At 53.7% G+C, this 16,004-nt stretch overlaps 3 protein-coding genes across 3 annotated transcripts in view; 1 reads left to right on the top strand and 2 right to left on the bottom strand.

Annotated features, from left to right (window-relative positions):
• Window positions 1–164, bottom strand: part of NUP188 (nucleoporin 188) — a 42,497-nt gene extending 42,333 nt beyond the window's left edge. The window contains exon 1 of the mRNA XM_031677639.2: window positions 104–164. Coding sequence (XP_031533499.1) covers window positions 104–135 — 32 coding nt within the window. The 5' untranslated portion in view covers window positions 136–164. The remainder of the gene's footprint in view (window positions 1–103) is intronic.
• Window positions 165–237: 73 nt separating this feature from the next.
• DOLK (dolichol kinase) lies at window positions 238–2,267 on the top strand. The gene has a single exon (XM_006205438.3). It carries the CDS (start codon window positions 495–497, stop codon window positions 2,109–2,111), a length of 1,617 nt encoding a protein of 538 aa, XP_006205500.1. The 5' UTR covers window positions 238–494; the 3' UTR covers window positions 2,112–2,267.
• Window positions 2,268–4,570: 2,303 nt separating this feature from the next.
• On the bottom strand, window positions 4,571–13,548 carry PHYHD1 (phytanoyl-CoA dioxygenase domain containing 1). The gene is made up of 11 exons (XM_015240268.3): window positions 13,495–13,548; window positions 12,090–12,248; window positions 9,608–9,683; window positions 9,444–9,491; window positions 8,422–8,477; window positions 8,274–8,336; window positions 7,615–7,636; window positions 6,191–6,319; window positions 5,969–6,085; window positions 5,008–5,134; window positions 4,571–4,903 (listed from the first exon to the last, which is right to left on the bottom strand). The coding sequence occupies exons 1-11, from the start codon at window positions 13,525–13,527 to the stop codon at window positions 4,858–4,860; spliced, it is 876 nt and encodes a 291-aa protein (XP_015095754.1). The 5' UTR covers window positions 13,528–13,548; the 3' UTR covers window positions 4,571–4,857.
• Between the last annotated feature and the right edge of the window lie 2,456 nt (window positions 13,549–16,004).

The following is a 16,004-nucleotide window of genomic DNA, read 5'->3' as shown; positions in this document are numbered from 1 at the left end:
CCGGCCACCGCCGCCACATCACGCCCCCAACTCCCGCCCAGCTTCAGCTCTGCTTGGACCCGCCGCTTCACAACCACCCCCGCCGAGTCGGCCCGCTCCGCACCTCACACACGGATCATCGGCGGCCGCCGCCATCTTCGCGCGCGCGCGCGCCCCAGCCCCGCCCCCAGACGCCACGCCCACGTGACCACGCGCCTCCAGGGCGTGGAAGGGGCTTCTCGTCACGTGACGGCGGGGCGGGGTTAAAATGGCGATGCCCAGAGAGGTGAGGAAACCCGGGCGAGGGCAGCGGAGGCAGTGAGGCAGACGGCCGAGGGCAGACGTCTGCGCCGTAGGTAGGAAGCTCCCAGGCGGCAGAGAGTTCTCGCAACTGGAGAACGGAGATAGGTCCTGGCTGGGTGAAGCTACCGCTGTCTGCCTGGCGGGGCTTAAGCGGCCGAGAGTCCAAAGCGTCCCTTGTCACCCCGGTTTTCCGCGGTCCCAGGTCTAGAGAGATGACTCGAGAGTGCGCTCCGCCGGCCCCTGGGTCCGGGGCTCCGCTAAGCGGGTCGGTGCTGGCAGAGGCGGCAGTGGTGTTCGTAGTGGTGCTGAGCATCCACGCAGCCGTGTGGGATCGCTACTCGTGGTGCGCTGTGGCCCTCGCAGTGCAGGCCTTCTACGTCCAATACAAATGGGACCGGCTGCTACAGCAGGGAAGCGCTGTTTTCCAGTTCCGAACGTCGGCAAATAGTGGCCTACTGCCCGCCTCGGTGGTCATGCCGTTGCTCGGGCTGGTGATGAAGGAGCGCTGCCAGGCTGCGGGGAACCCATACTTTGAGCGCTTTGGAATTGTGGTGGCGGCCACTGGCATGGCAGTGGCTCTTTTCTCATCAGTACTGGCACTGGGCATCACTCGCCCAGTACCCACCAACACCTGTGTCATCTCAGGCTTGGCTGGAGGTGTCATCATTTATATCATGAAGCACTCGCTGAGTGTAGGTGAGGTGATCGAGGTCCTGGAGGTCCTGCTGATCTTCGTCTACCTCAACATGATCCTGCTGTATCTGCTGCCCCGCTGCTTCACCCCTGGAGAGGCACTGCTGGTATTGGGTGGCATCAGCTTCATGCTCAACCAGCTCATCAAACGCTCCCTGACTGTGGTGGAAAGCCAGGGGGACCCGGTGGACTTCTTCCTTCTGGTCGTACTGGTAGGGATGGTGCTCATGGGCATCTTCTTCAGCACCCTCTTTGTTTTCATGGACTCAGGCACCTGGGCCTCCTCCATCTTCTTCCACCTCATGACCTGTGTGCTGGGCCTTGGCGTGGTCCTGCCCTGGCTGCACCGGCTCATCCACAGGAACCCCCTGCTCTGGCTTTTTCAGTTCCTCTTCCAGACAGAGACCCGAGTCTACCTCCTAGCCTACTGGTCTCTGCTGGCCACCTTGGCCTGTCTGGTGGTGCTATACCAGAATGCCAAGCGGTCATCTTCTGACTCCAAGAAGCACCAGGCCCCCACCATTGCACGGAAGTATTTCCACTTCATTGTAGTAGCCACCTACATCCCAGGTATCATCTTTGACCGGCCACTGCTCTACGTGGCCGCCACCGTATGTCTAGCGGTCTTCATCTTCCTGGAGTATGTGCGCTACTTCCGCATCAAGCCCCTGGGCCACACTCTGCGGAGCCTCCTGTCCCTCTTCCTGGATGAACGAGACAGTGGACCACTCATCCTGACCCACATCTACCTGCTTCTAGGCATGTCTCTTCCCATTTGGCTAGTCCCCAGACCCTGCACACAAAAGGGTAGCCTAGGGGGAGCGAGGGCTCTAGTCCCCTATGCAGGTGTCCTGGCTGTTGGTGTAGGTGACACTGTGGCCTCCATATTTGGCAGCACCATGGGGGAGATTCGCTGGCCTGGAACCAAAAAGACTTTTGAGGGGACCATGACATCTATATTTGCCCAGATCATTTCTGTAGCTCTGATCTTAATCTTTGACAGTGGAGTGGACCTAAACTACAGTTACGCTTGGATTTTGGGGTCCATCAGCACCGTGTCACTCCTGGAAGCCTACACTACACAGATAGACAATCTCCTTTTGCCTCTCTACCTCCTGATATTGCTTATGGCCTAGCTGCTGTGCAGCAGCAATGGAGGAAACAGGGACATGGGGAGGATGAATGATCCCCACAGCAGCCAGCCACTTAGGCAGGAAGAGCCAAGGACTGAGAAGCAGATTTAATTTTTTCAGTTGAATAGGATTTAAAATAAAAATCAAAGCTCTCCTGGTTTTAGTTTTGCTGATATTTAAAAAGCAAAAAGGCTTTAAGGATAGTGCAACAGTCCAAAAAGCTTGAGTATGCTGCAGGGCCCCTCTCACCTAGCCATCCTCAAGGGTCTGGAGTGGACAACAGAGGCAGTAGGGCATAGTGGTTAACGCCTCAGGTTTTGGTGTCAGACTCATCTGGTCAGAATCCTTGGCTGTACCACTTCTTAACTGGGTGAGTTGTGTAATCACTCTGCCCTCAATTCTACTGTCTGCAAGATGGGAATAGTAAGAGGCTACACCTCACAGGGTATTGTGAAGATCTGATAAGATAACGTGTGAAATTTCCAGCCCAGGGCCCGCACATAATGAGCAGTCAGTAAGGGAAAGTGTCGTTGTTACCCAAGGCCAGTCGTCATCTCAGCAAAGAGCCAAGCAAGCCAAAGGGTTATGTGGGTTGTACTTGGAGACCAGAATGATCTTACTCCCCTGATTTCATTTGGAGGAGAATCCAAGAGGAAAATAGCCAGGTTTGTGTGGTTTCTCCCGTTTGGGCTAGGAAGAGCTGAAGGGGAGAGGTGGGATCGGCTTGGGGCATCCCTGGAAGGGCTGGAGAAAGAGGATCCCACCCTGGGCTGACTACCTGTTTCAGCCAAACCCTACCCTGCCTCAAGGTCTCTGCTGCCTGGCTGAGTGGTACTGATTTACAGGCCAGACAGCACAGGGCTCTTGTCAAGGGATCCCTCCTGAGACTTGTCATACTCCAGTCACGTACACACCTGTGTTTATCTCTTCTATGGCTTCTAAGAAATTAGAGCCAGGGGGGCCAGTGAAGTTTACTGAGAGTTCAGAATCGCTCTCCGGCGGGAAGGACCCATGCTCCAGCCTTGCTCTCTGGGAGGATGGGGTCCAGGTCTGCCTGGTTCCCCACCACAGTCCCCAGTGCCAGCACAGCCTGCCTGGCACGTAGCGGGAACTCAGTAGACCTTCACTGAATGGATGGACATCTCCCATCCGTGAGAAGACAGCACAGCAGGTTTCTAAAGGCCAGCCTGACAGGGAGGGGCCTAGCAGGAAGAGATGAGAACTTTGGCCCACCAAAGCAGAAGCCAGGAGCTAAGCTCTAGGGAGCCTGTGCTTCTGCCTGGGCATCACTGCCAAGCCATTCCCCTCCAAAGACAGTACTAAGACATTCCTTTTTGGCCCAAAGGAGACTGAACAAACCCTTCTCTTTGCTCTGGCTCCCGACTACTGCTTGCTGAAGGAGGTAGCAGCATGTTAGGGAAGAGGACAGACTTTGCCTCACTGACTCCCCGGGTGGCCTTGGTTTGTCCACATATACAATGGGGGCTGGATATCAGGGTCAGAAATTTATAAGGCTGCTGAGGCCAGGCAGGTAACGCAATGAAAGAGGATGGGGAAGGGAAGCCGAGAGCACACCGGCCTCTAAGGAGGCAGCTCCAGTCAGTCGTCGCCTAGGGTAGACCACAGGTCCGGGCCGTTGACCTGCTCCTTCGAGGAAGCTTAGAAACCTGGATCATTATGTGAGATCTCCCAATTTTGAAAAGTTTTTTTGTTGTTAATGCTGAGGCCCAGACAGAACACTTCTGCACTGTGAAATCAGCTGGTGGCCCCCAGTTTGCAACTTCTGGGCCGAACGCCAGCTCAGCAGGTTTTGGATTTGGTAGTTGTTCCTGCAGGTCTGGGTGCCTGCCCAGCATGCCCCAGCAGGAGGGACCTGTACAGGTCCTCATCCAGCCCCCTGATCATGGAGGTGGTAAAACGAGCCAAGAGAGAAGGGCCTGGCCTGAAGTGGGAAAGCGAGTTGGTCACAGAGCCAGAGCAGAATCTAAGACTGGATTCCGGGCCCTGGTCTCCTTCCCCCCTGCACACACACACACCCAGGAAAGGAGAACTGGGAGCGTAGAGTTTGGAAGCACAGGCTCAGGATCCGGCTGACCTCACTGAACACCTGGGCAGCTGTGTGACTTGGGCAAGTCACTTAACCTTCCTGTGCCAGCTTCTTCATCCGTAAGCACAGAAAGTAAGAGCACCTACCTCAAAGGTGTGAAGATCCAGTGAGATAAAGTATGTTACGCTCTTGGCACCATGAACGCCTACTAACGTTACTGACTGTTAGTAACATGATGCAGACCTCACCAGGCAGGGCTGGGGCACCTGGGATGATTTGCAGCCGGGCTGTCGAGTGCATGACTGCTTGGGAAAGGAGGGTCAAGACGCTGCGTTCAGAAGTCATTTTTATTCAGTGTCTCATGCTGTAATAAGCACGAGTTTCATCTGAGAGGAGAGGAGGATAAGAAGCCAGCAGAGAAGCAGCCAGAACCCTTTCATGGCTGAGAGGCCGCCTCGAGGGGGAGGTCATGTTGGGGCAGGGGGAGGCAGAGACAGAGATCGTAGGAAAGGCACCCCGCCCGGACTCCCGCTGCCTGGCAGCCACCTCGTGCTTGCCTGTCTGCACAGACACTGGCAGAAGGAAAGCCCAGGAGGGGAGATGCGGCTTTCTGGCTACAGCCAGGTAGTCAGGTGAGGCGCTGGTGTTGGCAGCCCACAGCTTCCCCGAGGAGGGGACAGCACCTTGGCCCTGAGAGGGCCTTCAGGTGTACAGCGGGGGAAAGGACAGCTCAGCTGTCGGCTGGAGCCTGCAGAGGATGGGGAGATGCCTTGAGGTGCTGGTAGCACTGCTCCTAGCCTCCAGGACCTCTTCGGGAGACTGTTTGGAGCAAACACACACCCTGCCACCTACCAATTCTCCGGGCTCCAGACGGTGCCGGCAGCCTCCATGATGTGGAAAGTATAGGCCTGTCGCGAGTGGTCGGAGAAATTCTGCTCACTCTTGTGCACCACTTCGCCGTGGATTAGGACGAGGGCCCCTGGTGGGGATGCAGAAGATCAGGAGAGCACTCAGGGCAGGAAGGGACATGGTGGGCACCCTCCTCCCTCAAGCAGTGCTGTGGCCTATTCGTCCGCATTCCCATCCCTGGAAGCTCGGGCCTGCAGCCTGCCCCAGCATGAGAGGCTTATGCTGTTGGATGTAGGTTCCCCTGGGATCAAGTCCCTTCTGCTGTGGCCTGTGCCCTTAGCAAGGCTAAGCAAGGGCATCCCCTTCCATGGTATTTGCAGAACCAGGCAGAAGCTCTCTGTCTCGTGCCAGCCAGCTGGGGCCTCACCCATGAACTTGGAGTTGGGGCTCAGTCTCCCTTTTTAAAAAGGAAGGGAGTGCTGACAGCCAGCATTTGTGAGCACTTGTCGTGCACCACCTTCCTTGTCATCTCTCTGGCTTCCCCACTTTATGTCTGGGGAAACGGAGGCTCAGGAAGTCTCAGTCATTCGCCCAAAGAAGAGGGGAGGGTATAGCTCAGTGGTAGAGTGCATGCTTGGCATGCATGAGGTCCTGGGTTTAATCCCTAGTACCTCCATAAAAAAACAAAGTTAAATGACCTAATTACCACCCCCCCCAAAAAAAAAAACCCAAAATACTAAATTTGCCCAAAGAGACAGTCTGGAAGTAGCAGCATCTGGATTCCAGCCTGATCTGGGAGACCCTGCTGTTCATCACACAGCTTTCAGTCTTCCCAGTGCCCAACCAACCCAACCTTCTCTCACTCTGACTTTACAACTCTCAGGTGAACTGGGTGGTCAGAGCAAGCACAGAGCCCTGGCCATGGCCTCCGGGCCCTCCTCTGCGCCCTCTGCGCCCCACCTACCTCTCCGCACTGGTGTGGGCACAAAGAGGCTGTTATCCCGGGCTGGCTCGGACCCAAGGAAGCTGGTGCCAGGCTCTGAGCCAGCAGGGGCCCGGACCATCCTTCTAGACACTCCCCCTGCAGGCCAAGATGGGGCTTTTAGCCTCTCTTTTTATCCCCCGCCGGGTCCCTCCCCCATGAGGCGTGGGGGACGAGTGGCCAGGGAGAGACAGATGTCCTCACCAGTGTGGGAGCCAGGGATGAACCAGAGGCAGCCGTTCTCCAGCGTGGCATCCTCCAACGCAATCCACACACCCAGCACCCGGCCCAGGGGCTCCGTGTACAGGAAGGAGGCATCCTGGTGAGGGGTGACTGCAGCAGGCCCACCTGGGCATGAGGAGCCCAGCCCCACCTCACCTTGGCCTTTTCTATTCCCTCCTCAGTCCTCTCGGGACCCTCCAGGCCCAGCCTCCTGTGATCAGTTAGAATTTCACCACTTCCTGGCCCAGAGATTCTGGGCAAGAGATTTCACCTCTCAAAGCTTCAATTTCCTAAACCACAAAGTAGCCCCCATGATGACCTAACCTTGTGGGGTTGCTGGAGGATTCCATGAGACAGTTTACAAAAAGTGCTTCGTACAGGGCCCAGTGTAGGAATTCTGGCTAAAAAGCAGCTGCTAGTGTTTAATTCCAGCCACGTAACTAAAGCCACTATCCTTAACCAGGGACAGCACCTCCAGCCACCAGATGATGCAGTGTGTGCCACCAACGGTGTAAGACTGGGAAGTTGGGTGTGAAGGGAGGAGGGGCACTGACTGAGCACCTACACTGTAAACATCCCCTGCGTGATGCTGGGGCCCAGGCAGGGTGGAGGACCACTGAACAGAGCGCCTTAGTCTGTAATGACAAAAGAGGGTGCTGATCTCGCCTGGTTTCTTCTTGGGGAACTATGTGTTTTCTGAGCCCCAGACTTTAAGAGGAGCTTTGACACTCCAGACAGTGTCCAGATGAAGGTGTCCTAATTTGGGGGAAGCATTTGGAGGAGGAATGGCTGGAGGAAATGGGGGTGCTGAACTGAACAGAGAAGACTCAGGCAGGGGACAGTCACCCCTCCAGGAGACTGTCCTCAGGCTGAATGGCAGGGAGGAGGGGACCTCACAAGGGGGCTGATGTATGCTCATGCAAGGAAAGAAAGAGCTGCCTGCAGCAGATAAGCCCTCTATCCCTGGAGGTACTGGAGAGAAATGGATCATCACCCACGGGGGAGGCTGGAAAGGGTGTCTGTGTATCCCGTGGGGTTTATAATTAGATCAGCAACTTCTATGCTGAATCAGTCCCCTAGGGAACTTGTTAAAATACAGATTCCCAGCCCCATGCCACCGTCCTGACTCAAGAGCTCGGGATTGGGGCCCAAGAATCTGTATTTTTAACCAACTAGGCTTTGCTGCCAGGTTCGGGAACCACTGTTTCAAGGGCTCTGGGACGCCCTCCCACTCCACTCAGGAAGGCGCAGAAAGTGGCATGGCTTCTCCCACCTCCCCGGCCCAGGCTCTCACCCCTGGACATCACAGCAAGTACCATCCCTCCCCCTGAAGATCTGACAATCGCTGAAGTCCCAGATCTCCCACCAGGCCTTTGTTGGGCCCCCCAGCCTGCTTCTTGGCTCACCTTCGCCTCCAAAGTGAGGTTGCTGCAAGAGAGAGAGAAGGGCTGGGTGAAGCTGGGGAGAGCAGGAGGCACAGAGGCTGCTCTGAGTCATCTGAGTGGAGTGCTCTTCCCCGGCCACGGGTGTTTATTTCCAAGGATTCCAGGTCAGCACCTAGCTATCAAGCACCTACTGTGTGCCGGGCCCAGGAGGGCTGCAAAGCGGAAAACCACCCTGCCCGGGGATGCTTCCAGTCTGAGCACATGTATGCCTAGTAAGAATGCAACAGAAGTGAGGGGCGGCAGGAGAGCCTGGGGCGCAGGCCAGCAGTTAGGCCTCTGGGCTCCAAGGTCAGGGATTGGTCCTCTCTTCCCAAGGGAGCTGGAAGGCTTCTTGAAGGAGGTGGTACTGAGCTGGCCCTTGAAAGTTGGGAGCAGAGCACTTCAATAGCCAGTTAAGGGAGGAGGCAGCCCTGGGATCCCCTTCCCTTCTGCCATCAAATTTTAACCTGAGCTAAGTGCCCGGCACCCTCATCAGAGGGGACCAATTTTACATGTTATCCCACCAACTTAATAATTCCTCAGGGAAGCAGCTTGTGGCCGATGTAAGGACGGGCTTGGTATAAGCACTGTGCCCATTTTACAGAGGGTAAACCAAGGCCTGGGGAGGATGGGGAGCTCACCTTAAAGATATACATACTCTGTACCACCACCGGCATCTGGAGGCCCAGACTTCTGGCCAAGGCCTGGAAGGAGGCAGAGGTCACACTGCCAGCCCACCCACATTCGTATCTGGCCCAGCCACCCAACCTCACTGACACCTCTGCTCACCTGCACCTTGGGGGAGTGTGTGACACACCTGAAGACAGGGTCATGGGCATGCAGAGCTGCAGGACAGAGGGGGACTGATGAGCCAGTCCCCAGACCCCATGCGTCCCTCCCACGCCTAGGCCTGGGCACCGAGGTCAGGCCGCAGTTTGATATTCTCACCGATTTTATGTGCATTAAGCTTTCTGCTAGTTTATAATCAAGGAAGGGGCCCCACAGAGGCCTTCATCCGACTCATGACCTTTTTACTGACCTTCTGGCCCTGACTGCCTGCCCCTCAAGGGACAAAGGACTCCAAGGTGGCAGTCTTGGTACTGCCGCTTACTCTGTGCCACGTTGAGCACCCATTTCTGTCCCATAAGCCTTAGTTCCTTCCACATACAACAGGTCTAAAAGGCTGGCCCTGCCTCCTGGGCTTCCAGTTACCCCATGGGCGAATGGATATGCAGCCACAGCCCAGGGCCAGGCACGGAGCAGTCACTATTTACTACTGTTGTTATTACAAAAAGTGAGGGTCAAACGTTGCTTCATGCCACTGAATGGTACACTTCAAAATGGTTTCAATGAAAAATTTTATCTGTATCTTACCACAATTTGTCAAAAACAAAGCTACCATGATATAACTTCAAGTTTAAAAAGCAACTATAAAATAAATGATAATGCATAATCCTGAAAAAAAAAAGAGAGGTTTTTGTAGGTTGGTTTTGGGGGTCTCAGAACAGGTCCATGTCAACATGTTAGATGCTCCTTAAGGAGGCTCCAGGAAGCAGTGAGACCCAGAAGCCCCAAGTGCCTGGTGCATGAGTCATCCCCAGGCCAGGCAGTAGAGAGCTGAGGGGTCTGCACACACCCATCTGCGTGGGGGGCTCAGGGGGACCCCTGTTCCCAGTGCTGTGGTGGCAGAATCATGCAATTAGCATCATAAGATGCAGAAATGCCATTTGCTGGGCCACAAACTTCCTGTGCACTTTGGAGTAAGGCCCTTAAACTCTTCAGACCTCAGTTTCCCCCAAGCCTCTGCTTACCATGGCCAATTTTGTTGATGGATTTCTCCGGAGGGACCAGGAAGTTTCCTGTGGCACAAGGATGCAGACCAGTAAAGGCAGCTGGTCTCAGTGCCCACCCCCCAGCCCCGGGGGACAGAGACCCAAGTCCAGCCACCCCCACCTCTAGGGCTCCAGCTCCAAACCTTTCTTATCAAAGACACCTTTCTCAAAGAAGAACCGAATCTTGTCACCACTGCTCAAGAAATAGTCTGTGCTGCCCTGTGGAGAGAGAACATCAGAGGGACTGAGAGAGCATGATGGGAGCAGAGGTGGATCTGGCTGAGAAGGAAGAGGATTCAGGTGCCCCCCCCAACCCCAAAGCTACAGACTCCACTGGTGCTTCTCAAACTTGTCCAATGCAGCACAAACAGTGAACGGGAACTCCAAGTGCCTGGAAGCACAGCTGGAACCTACAAGCATGGAATTTCTAGGAGACCTCTTAACAAGTCACCCGACTCCTGCTCAACAGGGCAAAAGTGACAGGTATTAGATCAAACAGGCCTGGATCCCAGGTAGCCTCTGTTTCCTCATCTGTAGAAGGGGAAATAATAATAGAACTGACCTCCCCCGGGCTGTTGGAGGCTTCAGGTAGAGGCTGAACCTTATAACGACTGAGAACACAGACCCTGAAGCTAGAATACTCGGGTTCAAATCCCAGCTCTGCGCCTGACTGGTTGTGACCACAACCATATCACTAAACCTCTCTGGGCTTAGTTTCCTCATAAAATATAGAGGTTATTAATGGCATCTGTCTCATAGGGTGAGATTGTAGGGATTATGTGTTAGTACATATAAAGCGCTAGAACAGGGGGCAGGGTATAGCCCAGTGATAGAGTGGGTGCTTAGCATGCACGAGGTCCTGGGTTCAGTCCCCAGTTCCTCCACTGAAATAAATAAATAAATGATCCCTCCTGCCCCCCCAAAAAAGGAAAAAGAAAGAAAGCACTAGAACAGTGCTTGGAATATGCTGTCATGTGAATATCTGCTTTTTATTATTATAGTAATATCATAATATTATTATTACTACTGCTGCCAGAGACAAACACACAGAGAGGGCATGGCTAAATGCTCGATAAATATAAGCTATTACTAATCTTCTCCTTTTTCCTGCATAACTTCTCCTTGTTAATTTTATCATGCTTTAAATTTCTTAGCACCGTATGAAAATGATGCTGCAGAAGATGCCCCAGGTTTTCCTTGTGGCTTCAGCCACCCTTGATCACCACATATATGTTTCTTCGTTTGTGGTGACATCCCTAACTTGTGCACAACTGCTGTCACGGGTGCCTGCATGGCTCAACTCAGAGACCCACCTGGCCCTTTCAAAGCCCTTCCCACTGAAAACTGAAAGGTTGGTTTTTTTTTTTTCCCAACATTCTTAGCTCCTCTGCACTAGGATCAGAGTGAGGGAAACAAGTCTGGGATGCAGAATTGATAATAATATCAAAGACAATGATGCTATATGCGTGTCAAAGATGTTAGTTAACTTGGTAATTCACAAGGGAACCAGCAGCAGGTCCAAAGAAGAATTCTAAGAACCACACAAATACAGGTAATAAGAAACAGTGAAATGAATTTACAAATCAGTGCAAAACTGATCTAGCCACAAAGGCAATAATTGCATTCTACCTGACCCAGTTAATAGTCATTTCTGTAGACAAGTATCATGTGAGTTATTATCAGTTCTATGCAACTTACAAAGCTGTCAACTCACTCAAAGACAATGAAAGGTGCAGGAAAGCTGGAAAGGAGAGCTAGACAGGACACCCACTGATTTTTTAAAATTTTAATACGCATTTCAAAGTCTTTCACCGTATCAGTAGTGAATATTTAGTAGTGAATATTTACTGAATGCCAGTGCAGCCAAATGAAACCGACTGCTTGGAGCAAACAATCTTTCTGTAATCCTTTTTCCTTCTGAAGTCCCCATCCTCTGGGTTGTCTTCCAGTCACTGTAATTCCCATCATGCCCACCAGATGGCAGAAGCTACTTGCCATGAGTTTGAGTGAATCCCATTTTTGAGCCTGGACCAGTTTTGGCCTGGGGGCCCAGTCGCAGGCAGGCTCATAAATTCATACTATGAAAAGTTAAGAGAACTGTGTGGGAGAGCCCCTGGGTCTCAATTTACCCATCTCAAACTGTACTGAGTCGAACTAGGTCACTGGGGAAAAGAAGCAGAGTTCCTTGTCTCACTGAAAGATGACCCAGGTGGACCCCTTAGAATCACTTGGCTCGTTCTGGGTTGCTGGCCACAGAGGCCCTTTGTGGCAAGAGACCTTCTAAGGAAATTCGGCACAGCAGTAACACCATGAAATTTGTATCAGGCGGATCTGGGTTCAAATATTGGCTCTGTTAGTCCCTAACTGTGTAGTTTGGGGCAAATGAGCCGAGCCTCATTTATCCCACCTGTCAAATGGGGGCAGTAACGCTGGCCTTATACATTCATAGCAGGGAGTGAAGGGAATAAGCAGAGAAGACACATGGAAGACACATGGAAGGGATCTGATTCGTTATCAGAATGACCCCGTGGGCCTTGGGACCCTAACTTTCCAGGCTGCTGCTCTGGCTGGGGACTGAGCTCATCAAAGTCCAAAGCCCCATCCATACCTGCTCTAGGCACCCACCTGGGCTCGCAGCTGCTCCTCTTCCTGGGTGGAAAATTCCGTGCGGCAGTGGAGTGGGACATCCATCTCGGCCACTATCTCGCCGATTCTCTGTTGCATGGCCATACACTCGTCTGCAGACAAGAATCCTTCCAACACCAGGAATCCATCCTCCTGGAACTGTAGGCAGGAAAGAGACTTTGGCTTCCCCCTGCCCTCAGACATTCTTTATGAAGACTGATTTGACTCCTCCCCAAACCTGAAGCTGTGTGAAGGCAGGACCAAGCGTCCTGTTCATTGTTCTGTCCCCCTCCCTGGCCATGGTGTCTAGCGCCCAGTGAAGAACAATTGGTGTTGGCTGCTTGAATGAAAGAACGGAGAAGGAGAAGGGGAGGTGTCCCCACCTTTACCCTCCAGTGGGCTTGGGTCACATCGGAATACAATCTCATTCTTTTACTCAACTAATATTGACAGCATCTACCATGCATCAGACATGGTTTTAGGAGCTGGAGAATCAGTAATGAGAAGCCAGCCATAATGCCTGCCTCCCAGAACTCGCAGTCTACGGAAGGAGACGTACATCAAACAAACCAGGTGAACTTACCACAAGTCAACGAAGTATGGTGTATCTACCTGGAACGCACCACCGCTGATAGGAAAATATTTACTGACATGGGGATGTGTTCCAGATATAGTGTGAGTTTTTTTCCCTAAAGCCAAATGTATATTAATACCCTAATTTGTGGGAACTTTCGCAGGTGCTTTCCCCTCTCTGGCCCTCTCTGGCCCTCTCAGACTATCAGATGGGGAGCACAGTAGTCCCTCTTTTGTAAAACATGGCAAGCACTCAATTAGGGCAGTTACTGTGATGGATCTTTAGAGATTCAAGGGCTGTAAGCCAAAATATGAAGTCTCAGCATTGGAATTTATAGGTGGTTTTAAATGTTCTTTTTTGTGCTTTTCTGGGTTTTTTTCTTTTTCATTTTTCCCTTGCCATCAGGAACAAACAAGGATCATGTTTTTGAAGTCTCCTTCGGTCTCATTCCCATGGGTTAGCCTTTAGAGTTTGAACATGGTTCCCCAGCCACCTACCCCTGGCTAGGGGTGTGTCAGAGGTGGGGTGGGGTGGGTGCATCTTCTCATCCACCCCTTACCAGATCCCCTTGCCCTGTCCCTGGATGACAAGATCCTGTGTTTTATCCTGATTTCTGTCACATACACATTCTCACCCCACCCCAGGTCCCATGGCCTGGACACCCCTGGTTGCATGTGCATTAGTTAGGGGTCGTTACTGGGAACTGACCACTCCAGTTTCCTCTTCTGAAAAATGGAAGGGGGTGGATTTGAGTTCCTGGGGACGACTCCAACTCTGGAGGGTCTCCCCACTTTGCCTGACCTTCTGGGTCCCCACCCAGCAGGCCCCTACCTTCTGAAGCTGTGAGGGGCTCAGGCAGGCCATGAGGATGAGGCAGGGCGCTCTGCTGGCTCTGGGTTCTGTGCCCAGTGCTGGAGAGGAGAAAGGTCAGGAGGGGAGAGTGGCCGGAGCCTGGGAGGCGGAGGACTTAACCCTTCCCTGCCCAGAGATAAGCCAATCCTGGGCCCCCAGCCCCTCCCCCGCCCCGGCACCATCTCACTTCTGTCCTTGGATAGGGCCGCCCTGGCCTCTGCCTCAGCCCCACACCCTGGGTCCATCGCCACAGCTAATCCAGGATTAGCCATTTCTGATCTCCTCCCTGGTTTTTAACTGCTCCCTTCCAGTTTCTTTCCAGAAAGCACTCCCAGCTGGCTGTTTACCAGGTGCCCAGAAGACGTGTTCTAGGAGTGTCTGGGCAGGCAGGGGGACACTTGAGTCCCAGTCCCCTAGGTGCCACCATTAACTGTGACCTCCGGCCAACGTCTGCCCCTGTCTGGGCCTCAAGCAAGGATTAGAAAGTGCCCAGACCACCAGCATCTACTGGTCTGGGTGAGGTGGGCCACAGGGTGGGACTGGGCCAACAGATAGGCCCTGAGTGGTTTTGCATTCCAAAGGTAGAAGGGGCCTCAGAAGAAGGTTGTCTGTCCCCCTCGGCCTCTGCCCCTCCAGCTCTGATCCTCTGAGACTCTCTAGGTCTTGAGAGGATTATGGAAGGCAGCTTCGGGATCTGCCTGCAGCTCAGAAGAAGGGAGAAGATAAGGGGGATCTTAGAAAGGGGAAGGGGCTGGAAAGTGGGGGCCTGGGTCTTCAGAATGAGGGGGAGAGAAGCTGTAGTTCCCGTTCCCCACCCCCAGGCCCAAGATGTCGGGTCTCAGATCAGGTCGGCTGGCACTGGAGGCCGGTGGTCACAGCAGCCCTGCATGCCCACCCTTCCCACCAGCCCTGCTCAGCAGCTGACGGGGCCATTCTGGCTGCAGCTTCTGACAACTGGCCACTGGCCTTCCCTGAAATAATGCTTTCTGAATGGCAGCGAAGGGACAGAGTGTTTCTGGAGTGAGTGTGGGGACACTGCAGCCCTCAGGAGCCTTGGCCTTGAGTCAAGCCGTGTTTTCTGGGCCATCGCACGGGGAGTAGCTGCTTGGTCCCGACTTCCTGGGAGCCGGGGAGGGGTGAGCACCTCAGGCTCCTGAGGCTGGTGGGGAGACGTTCCAAGGGGAAAGGCTGGGTGAGGAAGGCAGGCGGAAAAGACAGAACCATCTGGGGAATTATGCCCAAGGCTCAGCTCACTGGGGGCAGGGAGCGTTTCCAGCAGTCCGGGCCCCTTCAGATACAGTCGCCCAACAGATCCAGAGAGACGCCTGCCGTGTGCCAGGAGCACAGTGAGGGGCCCCAGGGCTGGGCTAGCAACTCCTGGGGGAACCCCCACCTAAGGCAGACAGGGCTTACACCCACGTCCAGGCCTTACACTTCCTGTCTGTAATTTGGGCGTAACAAGCATTTCCCGGGTACTCAGTAAGTGCCCAACAGCTCCCTGCCATCCTGTTAGCAGCTGTTCTAGGTGGAAAGTGAGGGCATTTTCATTTCATTTTTTGAACTTCCCCAAGGTTTCCAAACTGCTGTTATGATCAGAGAGAAGGCCACTACTGTGGTTTTAGGTGGAGTGATGGGCCCTGGGTGGGAGTAAGGGGAGGGGGAGGGGCTGGGCCGCCCAGGATTTGTTCATTCATTCCTCTCAGGCTTTGGGAAGTGGGTGGGTGGTATTTCTATGTTGCTGTTTTTTCCAGAAGCTAACGAGCTCCAGATCGGCACACTGGGCAGCCCCAAGGCTGGGGTGGCTGAGGTGGGGCAGTGGGCGTTAGTGGGGAGGTACCAGACTGGACAGGAGAGGAAGACCTCCACTCTTGAGACACAGGAGGGTGTTACAGGGGCTCTTGGCCCAGCTGCTTGGCCTCCCAGTCAGAAAGCCCGCAACAGGGGCAGAAGAGGGAGGGACTCTTGACTCAGTCCTGAGGTCACAGGGCAGGGTCAGACTTCATTGGAGGGAGGAAGGACAGACTGGTTTGTTCCACAGGAGATGCCCAATCATCGGCTAAGGCCTCAGTGTTAAGGCCAAGGTCAGACACAATGACCTTTTTTCTTCACCAAAAGACCCCTGCTCCAGGGCCCACATCAGCCCACATCAGCCCGGCACAAGCGTCACTGGTCCAGGAGCAAGACAGATCATTCATTGATTACCAGGAGCCAGGCCTTCCCTCTGCTAAAAACTCAACCTACCAGCAAAATTATCAGGATGCTGAGTAAGCCTCAGAACAAGACTATGGGGTTGCCAACACCATCCTGATTTTATAAATGAGGAAACTGAGGGCCCACATCAAATAAACAGCAGAGCTAGGATCTGAGGGCAGTTCTGTTCATCTCCCTGAGCCTCTGCCCTTCACCCCAGCACCTTCAGCCCTTCAGCATCTCCAGCCCAAAGGGGCTGGGACCTGGGTCAGGCCCGGCCATGGTGACGCTCAGTCCTA

The sequence above is a fragment of the Vicugna pacos genome, chromosome 4 (genome assembly GCF_048564905.1).
Source record: "Vicugna pacos chromosome 4, VicPac4, whole genome shotgun sequence".
NCBI lineage: Eukaryota > Metazoa > Chordata > Mammalia > Artiodactyla > Camelidae > Vicugna > Vicugna pacos.
This window is presented reverse-complemented; position numbering and strand designations above follow the sequence as displayed.

What these genes read in the sequence shown, in the direction of transcription:
- DOLK (XM_006205438.3), top strand. Translation starts at nt 495, where the DNA reads ATGACTCGAGAGTGCGCTCCGCCGGCCCCTGGGTCCGGGGCTCCGCTA.
- PHYHD1 (XM_015240268.3), bottom strand. Translation starts at nt 13,527, where the DNA reads ATGGCCTGCCTGAGCCCCTCACAGCTTCAGAAG. An exon ending in AGGAGCAGCTGCGAGCCCAG is followed by an intron (nt 9,684 to 12,089) that starts GTGGGTGCCTAG and finishes CTCTCTCCACAG; the next exon opens with GGCAGCACAGACTATTTCTT. An exon ending in CATCCCTGGCTCCCACACTG is followed by an intron (nt 6,086 to 6,190) that starts GTGAGGACATCT and finishes CTTGGCCTGCAG; the next exon opens with GGGGAGTGTCTAGAAGGATG.